This window comes from Theropithecus gelada, chromosome X (genome assembly GCF_003255815.1).
Source record: "Theropithecus gelada isolate Dixy chromosome X, Tgel_1.0, whole genome shotgun sequence".
Taxonomy (NCBI): domain Eukaryota; kingdom Metazoa; phylum Chordata; class Mammalia; order Primates; family Cercopithecidae; genus Theropithecus; species Theropithecus gelada.
Window position 1 is genome coordinate 43,297,851 of NC_037689.1, and position 22,121 is coordinate 43,319,971.

Consider the following 22,121-nt stretch of genomic DNA (forward strand, 5'->3'; position numbering starts at 1 on the left):
ATCCATTTTATCCATAGTGTTGATAGTTCTAATTTTCTTCCCATTCAAATTTTGTCAATACAGGAGAAAGTCAAAATGATAAAAGAATGTTACTCTTTAATTCTACTTTTTTTCTTAAATTGAAATTTATTTGTAGTGCAACAGTAACTACTTTTCTTATACTGTATTCTAAACAAATGATTATAAGTAAATGTTGCCAGGATAGGAGAAGCTATCTTTTTGTATTACATCCTCCTCATTAGATTTTTTTTTTCAATCTAAGGAATATGCCTGTGCTGAAAGAATTCTGTGTTTTGAGTTGAGGGAAGCTAAATTTGTTACTTTCTGTGCATTTTCAGAAACTTAAGTGGCTATTGGTGGTAGGTGTATTTTTAATGCCTCTTGTTACAACTAGGAATTTCTCACTGATAATTTTAGCTAATTACATCATTTATTCTGTACTTGATTTGGTCAAATTTTACTTGTCTTTCTAATGTTCTTTAATGCCTTTTTCATTCATTTAGTCATTTGAGTTTTTGCTCTTTCAATTTTTGTCCAAAGTTAGAAAATTTTTAAAGAGATTATAATTTTAAATTATCACAAAGACCCCTTTGGGTTAAGTAGTTATTTTTATTTTCCCATGAAGGTTGTACTTTACTAAACTTTATTTTTCCATCGCTTAATGTCTAGTTTTTTAAATATGAATCTCAAAACGAATGTTTATTATTTAGCTTGGATTAGCTTGTTAAAAAGAGCACAATTAGTAGAGAGAAATATACTGAATATATTGAATATTTACAATGAACTTTACTTGGCACAAGGCATACTGATGAGCCAGATAGTATTTCCATGATAAACCAGTTGAAATATTTTCTGTGACTTACCAGTCAATAAAATAACAAGCCAGATGAGTTAAGCAACAGGATTGACTAATTTCTTTTTTCTCTGAAGTAATATTTTTTTCAACCAGTTCAATTAACTGAACCAGCATGGCATAATCAAACCTGTTATGTATTTAAGCATATTTAAGAATCTTTTCCCTCTATGTATGTGCTAATTTGGCTAATAACATTAACTGATGACATTGATAGGGACTGTTTGCTAAAAATAGAAACCTAGAGAAATAGCAGTTTGAAGGAAATTGAGGGCTAATAATTACATTTCTTGGAAGGGAAAAGACATAGGTACCCTAGGTAGACAATGCTGGTAATAATTCAGGCAGAATAAAATATTCCCCTGGTCATTACCTCACACTTCAGGTGTATCTATTTTAAAATGTGCTTGTAACCATTGACTGCTACTATTTCCTTCCTTCCTTTTTGTTTGGGGAGAAGAAGGGTAGGTACTAACCAGGAAAAATTATCTTTAGTTCTGTAGATGGTAAAAGTAAAGAAGAAAAGTCCTCAAAATAGAATAGTGACTCCACGAGAGAGGGAAGACAATAAAAATTTAAGTTTGATTATGTTTACATGCTTATGTTTTTAGAACTTGATTTTAAGTTCATTTACAGTGTTAGGATATTTAAAAGTAAGAAAGCTATTAGAGCATTTTAAAAGTATACTGAATATTAGTTTTTCTCTCACGGTGTATCTGTTTAAAAGAATTGGAAAATAATATTCTGTTAAATGAATGTTTTCTTTGCTACATTTCTATTATGGTAAAATTTTGGTCAGATTTATTGTTTAACATCATCTGTATTTAAAACCAAGATGTCCTGACAGAGAGGAAAACAGTTATAAACAGAGTCACATCACAGTGATTGTATGTATGTATTGTTGAATCTGCCATTCAAGGATTTGTTGTAGAGGCATGAAATGCATCCTTAGAAATAAAATAATTATTTATTTCCTTGGGATTTATGGTATTCATCAGTACAGGTGACTCCTATGATTACCTATATAATCTCAGGATTTTCCATTGCCTCAAGTTTTGTTTTTAAAAGACAGGAATAGTTGAACTGGACCCTATGCCAAAATTAGCATAGTAAAACATAATCTTTACTGTGTAATTTTATAATATCTTACAATTCTTCAATTAACATGTAAAACTTCTGACCTTTTTTAAAATATCATATAAGGTGGAATATTGTAAACTCCCAAATTACATTATCATTCCTTTTCCCTTTCTCTCTCTCTTTCTTTAATTTCTACTTCACTACATTAAAATTTAACTGTCATTTTGGTAGGATGTGTGATTTCAAGCTATTAAGGTGAGCTGTGTAACAGGGAAGGTCAAAACCATGAACTGAGTCCTAAATTATGTAGCCTACCCCAGTGACTTACATTGTACTTTCCATTGTATTTATGCTTGGCTTTTTAAACAAATTTTGTTTATCTGTACAAAAGTATTGTCACAATATAAAATAGTTGTAATATGCCACTTTTTGAGTGTCTAGCAATGCATATTAAAACAATAGAACTGTGAGTCTATATAAATATGCTAAGAGAGTTTTCATACTGGCTAAAATGGCAACATCTTGTCATGTGAAGATACAGTTCATTTGTGATCATTATTTTTGTGTTTGTGATTACATTAAAATTTTATTTTTAATATGTTAATTGTATACATAGCTAATCATTAAGATCTGTAAGATAAACATAAAACTTGTGAATTTTAGTTTCACTTCAGGATAATTTCACAAACCACTAGATTATTTTCAAATGCTGTGAAGCTTGGAATTGGGAGTGCTCTTAAGTTAATGCATCCTCATGTACTGCTTAATTCCGTATGTATATTATCTTAACTTCTTAACTTTAAGAAAATAACCTCCTATTTAATACTTAAATACAGGCCTGAAAATGAGATCTATATATGCAACTAAAGATTATTTTAAATGATAGATAAATGTGTGTGCCTATGAATGGTGAAATGATTGTGTTACATAATTACCATACTTTTGATGATATACCATAAACTGGCTTTGAGAAGACAGCTATGCTTATTTTGACAGAAAAAAAAGTACATTTTTCTAGCAAATACTCTCGTATTGGCCTTTCATACTCCCACTTTTGTAACCTTTTCTGAGCATCTGTAACATTTTACTAACCTAGAAATATGGTTTATCTTTTTTGGGAGAAGATCTGAAATAGCTTTCTCATACATCAATCAGGATGTGAGTGAGCTAATTCTTTTCAGAGTTACTCATCATTATTGTTCTTTTAAAGGTGGAATTCTGACAAAGTTAATTTAATTTAAATAAGTTTCTAACTGTGAGATAAGTCTTCCCATTTTGAAACACTGCATGGTATTTTTGCTTTATAAATAGTATTTCAGTGGTTATACCATAGATTAAGGTGAGTTGGGAGTGAAGTGGAAACCTTTACCATACTATTTGTTTTTGGAGATTGAAAGGAATATCCATGTACTAAATAACATGTTTCTTGATTTCAGCCAAGTTCAAAAACTTTGCAGAAATAGATAATTTTAAAATGATAACTATGTGTCATTGTTGTTGTTGTTGTTGTTGTTTTGTGTGTTGTTTGTGTGCGTATGTATTTTCTTTTTCATTTTAACTAGCCTCTTATACCTAGAAGTCCCACAAGCAGCGTTGCCACGCCTTCCAGCACCATCAGTACACCCACCAAAAGAGACAGTTCTGCCCTCCAGGATCTCTACATTCCCCCTCCTCCTGCAGAACCATATATTCCCAGGTATAAAACTATCACGTTGTCCTAGGCAGCTTCTAGCTAAAGGTAAACTTAACAGCATATAAACTGCGAAGTCAATTCTCAAGGAACACCTTGAATATTTTCTCACAGTTAGGAATTCTGAACACATTCTGCAAAATCATTCCCATTATAGAGAATGCATGTTGGTTAATAGTAATAATGACTAATTTGTATATAAATACTTGCTGTGCATTAAGTATTTTATACTATCTCATGATAGGAAAGAAGAAGAAAGTAATATTAAATAACAATTAGGATTTTTTTAATAAGTAAAGAATAAGTGAGGTTCTTTGGCTAAAAAGCCCCAGAAATTTTCTGGTTACTTTGAAGCATTTCATACATTTAAAAAAAAAAAAAAACATGCTATAGATGACTTTTATGCTTCCTTAAATGTAAGTAATGAGGAAGATATTATTTGATAATGATTATGAGGGAGATTGTCTTTTTTCCCCTAATAATCCTGTATCTGAAATTTTTATTTCATTAATTCATTAATGTTTCTTTCAGGAAGTAGAGTTTACAAGGGAATGAATTACTCTTAAAGTCTATTTTCTAGATTTCTTGAGGCTGTATCTCTTTCATTTATTGATTCTTATCTGAAATTCCTTGCAGATGTAGAAGAATACAGCTTTATGTCATAATGCATTCTTCCTAAAAGCATTCTAATATCCAGCCTTGTGAAATACAAAAATTGTGGAAAAGGACTAGCACTAAATGGGGATCGTTAATACCAATCACAAAAAACTTGATTCAATTTTTAAGTTAGTTCTGCATTCAAAAACAATAATTTAAGGTCTCTTGTTTTCAAGCCATAATTAGTATTAAATTTCTTTCATATATAAAAGAACTGAATTCCCTGTGTTTAATTTCCATTATTCTTTAGTACACTTAGTGTTTCAGAAATCTATATTCTATTAGACATGATGGTTTACTGACATTATATGATCTAAATGCTGCATGGCAATATGGTTTATCTGCAAATACCATGTTGTCATCTAGTAATATAACTATAGTCAGTTTTATGTATATTTTAGTTCTTTGAGAATTAAATATAGCCATTGGAACATGACTTATAAGATATAGTTTACTAAGCTGACATTTCATAAATCTAATATATAATTTACAATCTTTTGTTCAATTTACAAGCAAATATACAAATCCATCCAGTATCCTAGTAAAATGCAAGTTGCATTTTAATTCTATTAAGACAGTGTCAGATTTTCCACATACTCTTGCATGAGGAGCAGTGAAAGTATGTGTGTTCCAAACAGGAAGTGACTTTTTGTGATTTGTTTACATTTTAATTGGAAAGATTTTTATTTCAGTGCAAATAATTATTTAAAAGGCCTTATTCTTCAGAGGTCTACATATACAGATAAACATCAAAAGATTATTTTTATCAAATCTCTGTAGTTTTAAAATGTTCTTTCCTCTTCAGTGGTGAGGAGCTTGTTACAAAGAAAGTGTCTCCTCTACAGAAAATATTTAAAATACATTTAAGAGGACAAAAGAGTAAAATGATCCAGTTCTGTCTTCTGAGTGTGATGGACATATTATAAAGGCTGTATATTGAAGCCAATAAAAAGCTTGAAAATGCTCTTTTAAAATATTAGAGAATGTGAAATTGAAATATCAACATAGTGACCCTTGTTTTGTCAGTATTGCTTGAAAGCTCCATACTTTTCCGTAAAATTCATAGTGTTTACTGTATTGCCATAAGTGATTCTTAGTTGGTCAGTGTATAATTTAACAGAATATTCTAAATACATTTTGAGTCAAATTGTTACTTAACCAGTCATAAAATCTTTCAATATAGAAGTCAGAACAATCCATGCATCAAAGCCCCTTTGAACCACAGCCTTATATAAGTGTCTGCATTTTCTGGCTTGATGTTAAGTTGACAGTCAAAACTTTTTGCATTTGTGATTATTTTTATAGATACAGCCTTGGCAATTTTTTCCCCATTTTCTCATTTTGAAGATGAATGTTGCGAACCTAGTTTAATTCTTCTGAACATTTTCCCCCATATTAAAAAACTTTGTTTATAAAGGATAGGCATTTTGGTGGTATGTGAACATATATGTTTGATTTGGATTGCAAATAATAAAACCTCTCTCATCTCAAAAAGAAAACAGACTTGAAAAATGATAGGACTAGTTTTCAAGTTAGACAGAATATTTTTCATGTGGTTACAATTTTTTGAACACATTTATTCCAGAAAAAAAGTTATTGCAAAAGTGCCTTTCTCTCTAAAAGATAAAACACTCGTTTGTGAAATGAGTGAAATTTGGCTGGCATTTTATTATATGTCTTATGACTATACACAGTTTCATTATCATTATATATAGTACATTTCTATACTTAACCAAATTTCTTTTTCTATGATGAAAATGAAGAATTTATAGGTCTTTGAGCAACTATGACATTTAAGCACTAATTTCTCTTATTAACTCTACTGTGTGCCATTAAATATAAAGTTAGTTCAGCAAATCAATGCTCTTTTAATTCTTCCTTAAATCCTTTCTAGAGCGAAGGCACAGATTTATTACTTATGTGCATAAACATACAACATTAAGAAAGGTGTAAAAACTCTTTACATCAGAATGAATTAACACATTGAATTCTCCAGGGACTCATGACATGAATATGTACATTAACACACACACACACATACGCATACACACATTTACATACACAATACATGTATCTACTCATTCTACTGAAAAGTTTGGTTTTGCTTGGTACTTTTCTCAATTCAACAGTATTTTACTGCATTCTATATAGATTTGTTTTAAAAATCTACCCTGTTGATATAAGGTCCCTCCCTCATGTTATTATACAGTAGGAAATACCATCCCTTTCAATTTCCTGCCACAAGATGTTTCCATATAAATATAGCATGGTGTATTAATAGGGCTAAGTCACCCTCTGATTTCAGCTGCATTAACATTCATGTCACAAGCTTCATAGCGCGAGGTCTGTTCATTTACAGATAGGCATAACCTTACTCCAGTGCCACAAATTCGTTAGGGCTGCTTCCAAGCTAGTTGCAGCGTCAATTTCTTTTTGATAGTGGACTAACCAGGCAATTTGTTCAGGAAAAGTTTTCAGCAAGCCGAAATAAAATTCTGCCTGGATTTTATATTTATTTCCTTCATGTTGCCTAAGAACTATTTATATAGTTCTATTTTGGTAATAAGCAATACTTTTATTTTAGAAAATAAAAGAGTAAATGGTAATGTAAATGGCAACAACACCTTGTGATGGGTTAAACAGATAAGAAAACTCACTGATTGTCAGTCTGGAGAATGTTGTTTGCTACTTTCTACATATTTCAAATACTGGGAATATAGTTTTCTACATTTGGACAAACCTAATCTAAACATTTACACACAGAAGCAGAAATACAGGCTTTTGCCAGACTGGGGCTCATATTTTAGAATTCACATTACTTTTATAAGCTCATCACCCTTTTAAAAGGTATAATAGGAATTAATTTAAAAATTGTTCTTTTTATCTGTCTTGTTATAATTTAGTTTATTCTATGAATTTAAGATTTTAGTCTTATCACTTAACATAAAATTAAATTATTTTTCTTATTTGACAGCATTTATTCATGGCACTGTTTAGGGTAACCAGAAACAATTAAGAAAAGGGAAGAAATTTAACTAATGGTCCACAAGGGGAGAAACATTGCATTTACATTCATAGTCATGTTCTAGAAGACAAGCTTTTCTGACAAAAAGTTCATAGGTAATCAGTGAAACATTTCATAAAATAAATAAGATTCAATTTAACAAATAGCAAATGAACTATTTCTATCAAAATAGTTTTGGGGCTTAATTTACCTATTACAGTGTGTGAGTAATAGGTTTTAGGGAGCTCATAAATTATTAGAGATGTTTTTCTCTAGAATCCTATAGAAGAAAAAAATCAACTTGCCATCACCCTAAATTCCATTCTTAAACTCTGTATTTTATCAAATTATTTTACCTTCTCTCCTCAAGAAACATTGATGTATAATGAAATTTTGATATATTCATTTAGAATGAGTTCTAGGAATATGTCTTTTTACTCTTAAATGAGATCCGTAGAGTTTGAATACTGAGAATAATTCTTTTTATTAAGGTTTATTTAAAATTAATTACATGTTGTGTGAATTTCTTATAATACAAGTTTATATCATGCTAATATGGTTCCTAAGGCTACAGTGCTCCTTATGATAGTTCTTAAACACATCTTTATTTTTAAGCAGTGCAAATTTTTACCAAGAATCAATTAGGTAAACTGGCAGAAGAAAACATTATACTTTAGTTAACATTACTACCATTATACCTACTGTCTTGAACACTAAAAACAATTTATGTGCTAAGGTAAACTGGCAGAAGAAAGCATTATACTTGTTAACATTATTACCATTATACCTACTGTCTTAAACGCTAAAAGCAATTTATATGCAAAGGTAAACTGGCAGAAGAAAGCCATATACTTAAGTTAACTTTACTAGCATTATACCTACTCTCTTGAACACTAAAAGCAATTTATGTATGACATGGTACGGTGAAAAATGGACTTGGGCAACAGTAAAATATTTCATGGCCTATTTCAAATTCTGTCAGTTGTTAGCTGTGTAACATTGAGGCAAGTTGTTTAGCCTTTCTGAGGCTCACCATTTTGTTTTCAGCAAAATAAGAATAATTACAAATTGCCCTATAAATCTCAAAGAAAGTTTGGAAAGGTCAGGAGATATATTGTGTGGGAATAAATTATTACTATTTTAGACCCTCGGCCATTTACTACCCTAACATGTTTCTACATCCTTCTCCTTGACTCTAACCTTTCTTTAGGGATGAAAAAGGAAACCTTCCTTGTGAAGACCTCAGAGGACATATGGTGGGCAAGCCAGTGCATAAGGGATCTGAATCACCAAATTCATTTCTGGATCAGGAATATCGAAAGAGATTTAATATTGTCGAAGAAGATACTGTCTTATATTGCTATGAATATGAAAAAGGAAGATCAAGTAGTCAAGGAAGACGAGAAAGCACCCCAACTTATGGTAAGAGTTCTTCTCTTATGTTTATGTAAGAATATATTTCTGGCATGGGAATCTCAATTTCCTTTAATAAGTTTTCGGGTTGTGAAAGTTACTTAGGAGCTTTTGAATCTTTATAATTGATCTGTCTCTCTCATGTGCTTCTAAGTGGAATTTCTACATGATATGAGACATGATATTAAACATTATTCTAGATTTTCAAAAGATAAGAAAGAACAGTAGGTAACATTTTAGTTCATAATGATTTATAAAAATCTTTTTAGCATCACATGTACTTCTTGTGTGTTAGATGTTGCCAGTTTGGAAAAATTCAACTGTTTTTTTTTTTCTTTTCTGTTTTTTCAATGAATACTTACTGTTAACATGACTTATTTAAAATAAAATTATCTCCATTTCCTCAGGGATTTTAAGAAATATAATTTTCTAGGGAAATTCTCACCTCAGTTTTTGTACTTTTTAAAGAATCTGTAAAATTTATTTGACATTAGAGTGGAAGTGGATTTTAAATAGAATGGATTGAACATACTGTATTTAAGGCAAAAATGGACCTAGAGTTATGATGGGCACAGGATTGTTTTAATCTTTGATTCTTGACCAAAAAGGTAACCCAGTCACAAATACTTAAAATTGTTATAGTATATCTGAAAGATTTGCAGATACAGTTGCTTAAAGTAGTAAAGCTTGTGGTTCTTTTGCAAGAATGAATGGATTTAGTTGAAAGTCTCTGCTCCTCCCTTTCCACTTTTCAAATTAATCATTTTTAGTGAGGAGCTTATACTTTGAGGAAGGACAGCATCCTTGCTAATTAGTTCAAACTTGATCAATGGGAGCTGAGCAGAAGCAAAGTTGTTTTTAGCTCTTCCTTTCTATTCATACCCCTCACTTGTCTGTCATGGCCATATACCTCCCTCTTTTGGTCTCAAAAGAGCAGTCATCACATGTCTTCATATACATGTCTTATTTCCTTTCAGCAATTTGGTAATAAGTATGAAAGAAAAATTTTCCCCAAAATGATCCTAAATAGTAGAAGCCATACTTATCTTACTTTGTGTTATTCTCTGTACATGTGCTTTTTAATCATAAGAATAAATAATATATTTTAACATAAACTTCTCAACTGTACTACTCTAGTGGCAATTAAACTGCTAAGTATTGAAGATATTTGAACCTTTACTTTTCTCCTCTACTATATTGTAAACCTATAATATAGAGTATAGAGGCCTGTAATCTTTGCTATCCCTACCTTTGCCCCATGAAATAATATGAAATTTTTATTCTTATTCATTCATTCCACACATACTAATTGACTGCCTATTACTGGATAGGCAGTAATGTATATCAACTCTTCTTTGTTTGTGTCCCAGTATGATCTGGCTATTTTCTACTTATGTTGAAGTAAGTAATTAGTGTTTAAGAGAAATTATAGTCACCAAATGAAAGTGATTGATTACTGATGACTTTATTTTAAAAAATGTTTACTAAGTTCTTACTTGAATGGCTATAAATTGGTTGTCCCTTCGGACTACAGTTTAAAGCACCTAATGCCATCATGTGCCACAAATCTCCCCTGACTAAAATAGAATATTTTTTAAATATTAGAAAATTTAGATAGCCTATAAATACTTGATATCTTTTTGTAAACAACTTAGGAGAAAAGAAATATATACATACTTAAAAGAGAGAAGTAAGCAGAGTTATTTGTTTCCTTCAGTATTGTTTTCAACTTTTAAAAATTGACACATAATAATTGTACATATTTATGGGATACAGAGTGATATTTTGATACATGTATACAGTGGGTAATGATCGAATCAGGGTAATTAGCATATTCTTCACTTTAAACATTTATCACTTCTTTGTTCTGGAAACATTCGAAATCTTCTCTTCTAGCTATTAGAAATTATATAATAAATTATTGTTAACTATAGCCATCCTATAGCACTATAGAATACCAGAACTTACTTCTCTCATGTAGCTGTAATTTTATATCTATTAACCAGTCTCTTCAAAATCCCTCTCTCACTCACCCCTCCCCTTCTCAGCCTCCAGTAACCACAGTTCTACTCTCTATGAGCTCAGAGTTTTTAGTTCCCACTTGTGAATGCAAACATGCAGTATTTATCTTTCTGGGCCTGACGTATTTTACTTAACATAATATCTTCCAGGTTCATTCATGTTGCAGCAAATGACAAGATTTCATTCTTTTTTAGAGCTGAATAATATTCATATATATTCATATATATATATATATATATATAATGTTTTCTTTATCCATTAATCTGTTGATAGACATATAGGTTAATTTTCATATCTTAGCTACTGTGAATAATGCTGCAATAAACATGGGAGTACAGATATCTCTTTGACATACTGATTTCCTTTCCTTTGGACATATACCCAGTAATGTGAATGCTGAATCATATGGTAGTCCTGTTTTTAGTTTTTTAAAGACTCTCCATACTAATTACTATAATGATGGTACCAATTTACATTCTCATCAATATTGTATAAGAGCTCCTTTTTCTCCGAATCATTGCCAGCATTTCTTAATTTTTGTCTTTTTGATAATAACCATTCTAACTGGGGTGAGATGATATCTCTTTGTGGTTTTAGTTTCCATTTCCCTAATGATAAATGACATTAAGCATTTTTATATACCACTTGGTCATTTGTGTGTCTGCTTTCATGAAATGTCTATTCAGATCATTTGCCTATTTTTAAATAAAAATATTTCTTTTATTGCTGTTGAGTGGTTTGAGTTCCTTGCATATTCTGGATATCAGTTCCCTGTCAGATGAATTGTTTCCTTTGCTCTACATAAGATTTTTAGTTTGATATAATCCCATCTGTCTGTTTTTTTCTTTTGTTGCTTGTAAGCCTTAGCCATAAAAATATTTGCCTAGACCAATGTCCTGAAGTATTTCCCCTGTGTTTTCTTCTAGTAGTTTTATGGTTTGGGGTCTTATATTTAAGCGTTTAATCCATTTTGAGTTGATTTTGTACATGGTGAGAGATAGGGTTCTAGTTTCATTTTTCTGAGTATGGATATCCAGTTTTCCCAACCCTATTTATTGAAGAGGCTATCCTTTCCCCAGTGTGTATTCTTATTGCCTTTGTCAAAAATCACTTGACTTATTTCTGAATTCTCCATTCAAATAATTCTCCAATCAAATAATTGGGCTATGTGTCTGTTTTTATACCAGTACAATGCTGATTTGGTTATTACAGCTTTGTAGTATAATTTGAAGTCAGTCAGTGTGATGCCTTCAGCTTTGTTCTTTTTGTTCACAAATGCTTTGGCTATTTGGGGTATTTTATGGTTCCATACAAATTTTGGACTTTTTTTTCTATTTTTGTGAAGCATGTCATGGGTATTTTGACAGGGATTCCACTGAATCTGTAGGTTGCTTTGGGTAGTATAGTCATTTTGACAATATTAATTTTTCTTATCTATGAAAATGTGATGTCTTTCCATTTTTTGTGTTCTCTTCAGTTTCTTTCATCAGTGTTTTGTAGTTTTCATTGTAGAGATCTTTCACTTCCCTGGTTAACTTTCTTTCTTAGTATTTTTGTAGCTATTATAAAGGGGATTGCATTCTTGATTTTTTTCAGATAGTTTGTTATTGGCATGTAGAAACACTACTGATTTTTGTATGTTGATTTTGTATACCACAACTTCTGAAGTTGTTAATCAGTTCTAAGAGTTTTGTTGTGGAGTCTTTAGGTTTTTCTATATATAAGAACATGTTGTCTGCAAACAGGAACAATTTGACTTTCTCGTTTTCAATTTGAATGCCCTTTATTTCTTTATCTTATCTAATTTCTCTGGCTAGCACTTCTAGTATGTTAAATAGGAGTTGTGAAAATGCTCATCCTTGTCTTGTTCCAGTTTTTAGAGAAAAAGCTTTCCACTTTTCTCCATTCAATATAATGTTAGCTGTGGGTTTGTCATATCTGGCCTCTATTGTGTTGAGGTGTATTGCTTTCTATACCTACTTTGTTGAGAGTTTTTATCATGAAGGGATGTTGAATTTTATTAAGTGGCTTTTTTTGTGTATCTATTGAGATGTTTATATGGTTTTTGTCTTCATTCTGTTGATGTATCACATTTATTGATTTGCATATGTTGAACCATCCTTGCGTCTCTGGGATAAATCTCTTGATAATGGTATACAATGTTTTTCATGTATTGTTAGATTTCTTTTTTTTTTTTTTTAATTTATTTATTATTATTATACTTTAAGTTGTAGGGTACATGTGCATAACGTGCAGGTTTGTTACATATGTATACTTGTGCCATGTTGGTCTACTGCACCCATCAACTCGTCATTTACATCAGGTATAACTCCCAATCATTTTCTGAGAAGTTTTGCATCCATGTTCATGAGGGATATATTTTGGTCTGTAGTTTCTTCTTTAGTTTTGTTCTTGTTGGATTTTAGTAGTACTGTACTGTTGGCCTCATAGAGTGAGTTTGGAAGAATTTCCTCCTGTACTATTTTTTCAGATAGTTTGAGAATAATTCGTATAAGTTATTCTTTAAAAGTTTGGCAGAATTCAGCAATGAAGCCAACAATGAAGTCATCTGGTCCCGGACTTTTCTGTGTTGGGATCATTTTTATTACTGATTCAGTCTCATTACTAGATAGTGATCTGTTCAGTTTTTTTTTTTTATTTCTCCTTGAGTCAATCTTGATACATTATATGAGTCCAGGAATTTATCCATTTTCTCTAGGTTTTCTAATTTGTTGGCTTATAGTTGTTCAGAATAGTCTCTTATATTCCTTTCCATTATTGTGGTATCAGCTGCGAAGTTTCCTTTTTATGTCTGACTTTATTTGGGTAATCTCTGTTCTTAGTCTAGCCAATAGTTTGTTTACCCTTCAGAAAACCAACTTTTCATTTTGTTTGTCTTCTGTAGGTTGTTTTTTTTTCTTTTTTTGTCCCTTTCATTTAGTTCTTCTCTGATCTTTATTATTTCTTTTCTTTCACTAATTTTGAGTTTATTTTTGCTTTTCCAATTTCTTTTTTTCCTAATTTTTTGAAGTGCAATGTTAGATTGTTTATTTGAAATCTTTCTGCTTTTTTGATGTAGGCATTTCTTGCTATAAACTTCTTTCTTAGTATTGCTTTTGCTGTATCCCATATGTTTTTGTATATTGTATTTCTGTTTTAATTTGCTTAAATAAATTTTTTCTTTTCTTTTTTTTTTTTTAAATTTATTTATTATTATTATACTGTAAGTTGTAGGGTACATGTGCATAACGTGCAGGTTTGTTACATATGTATACTTGTGCCTTGTTGGTGTGCTGCACCCATCAACTCGTTATTTACATCAGGTATAACTCCCAATGCAATCCCTCCCCCCTCCCCCCTCCCCATGATAGGCCCCGGTGTGTGATGTTCCCCTTCCTGAGTCCAAGTGATCTCATTGTTCAGTTCCCACCTATGAGTGAGAACATGCGGTGTTTGGTTTTCTGTTCTTGTGATAGTTTGCTAAGAATGATGGATTCCAGCTGCATCCATGTCCCTACAAAGGACACAAACTCATCCTTTTTTATGGCTGCATAGTATTCCATGGTGTATATGTGCCACATTTTCTTAATCCAATCTGTCACTGATGGACATTTCAGTTGATTCCAAGTCTTTGCTATTGTGAATAGTGCTGCAATAAACATACGTGTGCATGTGTCTTTATAGCAGCATAATTTATAATCCTTTGGGTATATACCCAGTAATGGGATGGCTGGGTCATATGGTACATCTAGTTCTAGATCCTTGAGGAATCGCCATACTGTTTTCCATAATGGTTGAACTAGTTTACAATCCCACCAACAGTGTAAAAGTGTTCCTATTTCTCCACATCCTCTCCAGCACCTGTTGTTTCCTCACTTATTAATGATCGCCATTCTAACTGGTGTGAGATGGTATCTCATTGTGGTTTTGATTTGCGTTTCTCTCATGGCCAGTGATGATGAGCATTTTTTCATGTGTTTGTTGGCTGTATGAATGTCTTCTTTTGAGAAATGTCTATTCATATCCTTTGCCCACTTTTTGATGGGGTTGTTTGTTTTTTTCTTGTAAATTTGTTTGAGTTCTTTGTAGGTTCTGGATATTAGCCCTTTGTCAGATGAGTAGATTGCAAAAATTTTCTCCCATTCTGTAGGTTGCCTGTTCACTCTGATGGTAGTTTCTTTTGCTGTGCAGAAGCTCTTTAGTTTAATGAGATCCCATTTGTCAATTTTGGTTTTTGCTGCCATTGCTTTTGGTGTTTTAGACATGAAGTCTTTGCCCATGCCTATGTCCTGAATGGTACTACCTAGGTTTTCCTCTAGGATTTTTATGGTATTAGGTCTAACATTTAAGTCTCTAATCCATCTTGAATTAATTTTCGTATAAGGAGTAAGGAAAGGATCCAGTTTCAGCTTTCTACTTATGGCTAGCCAATTTTCCCAGCACCATTTATTAAATAGGGAATCCTTTCCCCATTTCTTGTTTCTCTCAGGTTTGTCAAAGATCAGATGGCTGTAGATGTGTGGTATTATTTCTGAGGACTCTGTTCTGTTCCATTGGTCTATATCTCTGTTTTGGTACCAGTACCATGCTGTTTTGGTTACTGTAGCCTTGTAGTATAGTTTGAAGTCAGGTAGCGTGATGCCTCCAGCTTTGTTCTTTTGACTTAGGATTGTCTTGGAGATGCGGGCTCTTTTTTGGTTCCATATGAACTTTAAAGCAGTTTTTTCCAATTCTGTGAAGAAACTCATTGGTAGCTTGATGGGGATGGCATTGAATCTATAAATTACCTTGGGCAGTATGGCCATTTTCACAATATTGATTCTTCCTATCCGTGAGCATGGTATGTTCTTCCATTTGTTTGTGTCCTCTTTTATTTCACTGAGCAGTGGTTTGTAGTTCTCCTTGAAGAGGTCCTTTACATCCCTTGTAAGTTGGATTCCTAGGTATTTTATTCTCTTTGAAGCAATTGTGAATGGAAGTTCATTCCTGATTTGGCTCTCTGTTTGTCTGTTACTGGTGTATAAGAATACTTGTGATTTTTGCACATTAATTTTGTATCCTGAGACTTTGCTGAAGTTGCTTATCAGCTTAAGGAGATTTTGGGCCGAGACAATGGGGTTTTCTAAATATACAATCATGTCATCTGCAAACAGGGACAATTTGACTTCTTCTTTTCCTAACTGAATACCCTTGATTTCTTTCTCTTGCCTGATTGCCCTAGCCAGAACTTCCAACACTATGTTGAATAGGAGTGGTGAGAGAGGGCATCCCTGTCTTGTGCCAGTTTTCAAAGGGAATTTTTCCAGTTTTTGCCCATTCAGTATGATATTGGCTGTGGGTTTGTCATAAATAGCTCTTATTATTTTGAGGTACGTTCCATCAATACCGAATTTATTGAGAGTTTTTAGCATGAAGAGCTGTTGAATTTTGTCAAAAGCCTTTTCTGCATCTATTGAAATAATCATGTGGTTCTTGTCTTTGGTTCTGTTTATATGCTGGATTATGTTTATTGATTTGCGAATGTTGAACCAGCCTTGCATCCCAGGGATGAAGCCCACTTGATCATGGTGGATAAGCTTTTTGATGTGTTGCTGAATCTGGTTTGCCAGTATTTTATTGAGGATTTTTGCATCGATGTTCATCAGGGATATTGGTCTAAAATTCTCTTTTTTTGTTGTATGTCTGCCAGGCTTTGGTATCAGGATGATGCTGGCCTCATAAAATGAGTTAGGGAGGATTCCCTCTTTTTCTATTGATTGGAATAGTTTCAGAAGGAATGGTACCAACTCCTCCTTGTACCTCTGGTAGAATTCAGCTGTGAATCCATCTGGTCCTGGACTTTTTTTGGTTGGTAGGCTATTAATTGTTGCCTCAATTTCAGAGCCTGCTATTGGTCTATTCAGGGATTCAACTTCTTCCTGGTTTAGTCTTGGAAGAGTGTAAGTGTCCAGGAAATTATCCATTTCTTCTAGGTTTTCCAGTTTATTTGCGTAGAGGTGTTTATAGTATTCTCTGATGGTAGTTTGTATTTCTGTGGGGTCGGTGGTGATATCCCCTTTATCATTTTTAATTGCGTCGATTTGATTCTTCTCTCTTTTCTTCTTTATTAGTCTTGCTAGTGGTCTGTCAATTTTGTTGATCTTTTCAAAAAACCAACTCCTGGATTCATTGATTTTTTGGAGGGTTTTTTGTGTCTCTATCTCCTTCAGTTCTGCTCTGATCTTAGTTATTTCTAGCCTTCTGCTAGCTTTCGAATGTGTTTGCTCTTGCTTCTCTAGTTCTTTTAATTGCGATGTTAGAGTGTCAATTTTAGATCTTTCCTGCTTTCTCTTGTGGGCATTTAGTGCTATAAATTTCCCTCTACACACTGCTTTAAATGTGTCCCAGAGATTCTGGTATGTTGTATCTTTGTTCTCATTGGTTTCAAAGAACATCTTTATTTCTGCCTTCATTTTGTTATGTACCCAGTAGTCATTCAGGAGCAGGTTGTTCAGTTTCCATGTAGTTGAGTGGTTTTGATTGAGTTTCTTAGTCCTGAGTTCTAGTTTGATTGCACTGTGGTCTGAGAGACAGTTTGTTATAATTTCTGTTCTTGTACATTTGCTGAGGAGTGCTTTACTTCCAATTACGTGGTCAATTTTGGAGTAAGTACGATGTGGTGCTGAGAAGAATGTATATTCTGTTGATTTGGGGTGGAGAGTTCTATAGATGTCTATTAGGTCTGCTTGCTGCAGAGATGAGTTCAATTCCTGGATATCCTTGTTCACTTTCTGTCTCGTTGATCTGTCTAATGTTGACAGTGGAGTGTTGAAGTCTCCCATTATTATTGTATGGAAGTCAAAGTCTCTTTGTAAGTCTCTAAGGACTTGCTTTATGAATCTGGGTGCTCCTGTATTGGGTGCATATATATTTAGGATAGTTAGCTCTTCCTGTTGAATTGATCCCTTTACCATTATGTAATGGCCTTCTTTGTCTCTTTTGATCTTTGATGGTTTAAAGTCTGTTTTATCAGAGACTAGTATTGCAACCCCCGCTTTTTTTTGTTCTCCATTTGCTTGGTAAATCTTCCTCCATCCCTTTATTTTGAGCCTATGTATGTCTCTGCATGTGAGATGGGTCTCCTGAATACAGCAGACTGATGGGTCTTGACTCTTTATCCAGTTTGCCAGTCTGTGTCTCTTAATTGGAGCATTTAGTCCATTTACATTTAAGGTTAAGATTGTTATGTGTGAACTTGATCCTGCCATTATGATATTAACTGGTTATTTTGCTCGTTAGTTGATGCAGTTTCTTCCTAGCCTCGATGGTCTTTACATTTTGGCATGTTTTTGAGATGGCTGGTACCGGTTGTTCCTTTCCATGTTGAGTGCTTCCTTCAGGGTCTCTTGTAAGGCAGGCCTAGTGGTGACAAAATCTCTAAGCATTTGCTTATCTGTAAAGGATTTTATTTCTCCTTCACTTATGAAACTTAGTTTGGCTGGATATGAAATTCTGGGTTTTTTAAATTTTTTCATTGACCCATTGGTTGTTCAGAAGCATATTGTTTAACTTCCATATAATTGTACAGTTTTTAAAGTTCCTCTCACTGTTGATTTCTAGTTTTATTTCATTATGATCTGAAAAGATACTTGATAGAATTTCAATTTTTGAAATTTGTTGAAACTTGTGGCCTAACATATGGTCTATCCTGGAGAATGTTATTTGTGCTGATGAAAAGAATGTATATTCTGCAGCTGTTGCATGAAATGTTCTGTAAATGTTTGTTAGGTCCATTTAGTCCATAGTGCAGTTTAAGTCTGGCATTTCTGTTTTGATTATCTCTCTAGATGACCTATCTAATGCTGAGAGTTGGGTGTTAAGTCCATAGCTATTATTATATAGGGGTCTATCTCTCCCTTTAGCTCTAGTAAGGTTTGCTTTATATTTCTGGGTGCTCCTGTATTGGGTACATATATATTTACATCTATTATATTCATTTGCTGAATTGATTCCTTTGTCATTATATAATGACCTTCTTTGTCTCTTTTTACATTTTTTGACTTAAAGTTTATTTTATCTAAGTATACCTACTGATACTTGGTTTGGTTTTTGTTTGCATGAAATACCTTTTTCTATCCTTTTACTGTCAGTCGGTGTGTGTCTACAGGTGAAGTCAGCTTCTTGTATGCAGTATAGAGATGGGTCTTGTTTTGTTTTGTTTCGTTTTGTTTTCTTTAATCCACTCACCCAGTCTTTATCTGTTGATTGGGGAATTTAAACCATTTACATTCAGGGTTGTTACTGATAGGGGAGGAATTACTCCTTCATTTAGGCAATTGTTTTGCTTATTCTTTGTTGCTTTCTTCCTCTCTTTTTGTTTTATCTTTGCAGTTTGGTGGTTTTCTGTAGTGATAAGGTTTGATTCATTTATCTTTCTCATTTGTGTTTCTACTCTACCAGTGACTTTATTATTTTGTGTGCTTCCATGATGGAATTATTGTCTTTTTGCTTATAGATGTAGGATTCCCTTAAGCATTTCTTTTAGGCCTGGTCTAGTGGTAATGAATTCCCTCAGTCTTTGCTTATCTGGGAAAGACTTTATTTATCCTTCATTGCTGAATCATGGCTTTGCTGGATGTAGTAGTATTAGCCAACAATTTTTATCTTTCAGCTCTTTGAGTATATCATCCCATTCTTTCTTGGTCTGTAAGGTTTCTGCTGAGAAATCCACTGTTATTCTGATGGAGGTTCTTTTTATGTGATCTGACACTTTTTTCTTATTGTTTTTAGAATTTTTTCTGTGTCTTTGACTTTTGACAGTTTGAATATAATGTGATTTGGAGAAGAGTTTTTTGGGGTACTTTGAGCTTCCTGTATGTTTGTATGACTATATCGCTTGTAAAACTTGGGAATTTTTTAACTCTTATTTTGTTAAATAGTATATTAGTCAGGGTTCTCCAGAGGGACAGAACTAATAGGATATATGTATATATGAAAGAGAGTTTGTGAAGCAGAATTGACTCACACAATCACAAGGTGAACTCCCACAATAGGCTGTCTGCAAGCTGAGGAGTAAGGAAGACAGTAGTGGCTCAGTCCAGGTCCCAAAGCCTCAAAAGTGGAGAAGCCAACAGTGCCGCCTTCAGTCTGTGTCCGAAGGCTGAAGAACTTGGAGTCTGATTCAAGGGCAGGAAGCATCTAGCATGGGAGAAAGATGAAAGCCGAAAGACTTAGCAAGCCAGCTTATTCCACCTCCTTCTGCCTGGTTTTTCTAGCCATGCTGACAGCCAGTTGGATGGTGCCACCCACATTGAGGGTGGGTCTTCTTCTCCCAGTTCACTGACTCAAATATTAATCTCCTTTGGCAACACCCTAACCGACATACCTGGAAACAACACTTTGAATCCTTCAATCCAATCAAATTGACACTTAATATTAACTATTACAATAGGTTTTTTATGCTTTTGCCCATTTAATTTACTTCTGGAACACTTAAATTCAAATGTTTGGTCACTTTATGGTGTCCCATTTGTCATATAGGGTTTCTTTATTCTTTTTTGTTCTTTTTTCTTTCTTTTTTTTTCTGACTGGATTATTTCAAAAGACCTGTCTTTATATTCAGAAAATCCTCCTTCAGCTTGATCTAGTCTATTGTTGAAGTTCTCAGTTGTATGTTTTTATTTCATTCATTGAATTCTTCAGTTTTAAGATTTTTGTTTGGTTCTTTTGTATGATATCTATTTTTTATTGAATTTCTCATTCAGATCATGAATTGCTTTCCTTATTTTGTTGAATTGTCTGTATTCTCTTCTATCTGAGTTTCCTTTCTTAAGGATCATTATTTTGAATTGCTTTTCAGGCATTTCATACAGTTGTTGTTTTTTTTTTTTTTCCTTTGGGGTGTATTGCTAGAGTTGTGTTCCTTTGGAAGTGTCATATTTCCTTGCTTTTTCATGTTTCTTATGACCTTACATTGATATCTGTGCATCTGGTGAAGCAGTCACTTCTTCTAATTTTATGGGTTTTCTTTCATAGGGAAAGACATTTTTATGCATTTGCATTCTATAGTGTCAGTTGGGTCGGGTGCTTTGTTTTGGTTGTGTGTGTGCACAGTAGTGTAGTCTCCATATGATTTATTTGACTATAGTCACTCTTATATTCTCCAAAGTTGTTTTTTTTTTTTTTTTTAACTTTTGAACCTGAAACAAATATAACCTTAATGTAGATACTTGTAGATACTTTACTGGAGATTCCTCAGTATAACCTGAAGATTGTTTCAAGTAAATAGCAGTTTAATGTATTTACCTTTTTAAAATTAAATGTTAAATAATAAAACCTATATGTCAGGCACAGGACTGTGTGGCCAGAATTTTCCCAACAATTTATTTGTTAAGTCATTCAACTAATACTTGTATACATAAAGTCAGCCAGCCACTGGGACACAGAAATGAATAAAACCATAAATCCTAATTACCCAAAGGGAAGAAACAAGTAAATATATGCATCACAGTCACTTCAGGTAAGTTGGAAGGTGTGCACCAAGTGCTGTAGTAGCCTAGGAAATAAAGCCTCATAGTTTGCCTTGGAAATCAAATAAGTACACATTACATTTATGCTGGGTTTTAAATGATGAATAGCCATTTCATCCAGGGTTTTTTAATGCTAGTCATCCCACCAAATACCTGGTACCTTCTCAAACCTGTGTCTGAGATCTGAAGGTTTGTCTAAATATCTCAGCCCAGACCCTAACGACCCTAACAGAAATAACTTCAAACCTTCATAAGCAATAATCAATGACAACTTATTTATTTAACCTACAAAATAGTCCCATTACCTGGACTCCCAAGTACAACAATATTATCTTGTATTTGAAAATAATGATAACGAAAGTATGTAATCCTGCTGAAATATATTGTTTTAAAAAAACCTAAAGTACAAAAAACTACATACTTGACATTTTCTGGAAATAATGGTAATTTAACCTCTTAGCACTTGTGTGATACCTTAAAATGCACTGTGTAAGTCTTTTATCCTTAGAGTGTTCGATTTCTGTTCTTGGTCACAAAAACCCTTACCTCGAAGTATGTGAATTTAGCCACCATTTCTCTCCTATTAACTTCCCAAACTCAAAGAGAGTTTAGAGTTAAGATTATAAGAATATGGGTAGGATTTTGAGAAGCAAAAGAGATATGACACAGTTCTTCATATGTGCTTTCAGTTGAATGTGTATGTAGTTGCTATATTTTCCTTGTACATTCATATTCTAAATTTAGATATATAATAGAAAAATAGAGACATTCTGTTATTAAACACAGTGACAAACACAGATATAAAGAAAAATATTTGAAAATATCTTTTTTTTTCCTTTTCTTTTTCTTTTTTTTTTTTTTTTTTTTTTTTTTTTTTTTTTTTTTTTTTGTAGT

General features: G+C 32.8%; 1 protein-coding gene across 5 annotated transcripts in view; it reads left to right on the forward strand.

The window, feature by feature from the left end:
- Window positions 1-22,121, forward strand: part of CNKSR2 (connector enhancer of kinase suppressor of Ras 2) — a 301,612-nt gene that overhangs the window by 167,228 nt on the left and 112,263 nt on the right. For all 5 annotated transcript variants that reach the window (XM_025373440.1, XM_025373441.1, XM_025373442.1 and 2 more), the window contains 2 exons: window positions 3,496-3,629; window positions 8,495-8,706. In XM_025373440.1, the coding sequence (XP_025229225.1) occupies window positions 3,496-3,629; window positions 8,495-8,706 (346 nt within the window). The remainder of the gene's footprint in view (window positions 1-3,495; window positions 3,630-8,494; window positions 8,707-22,121) is intronic.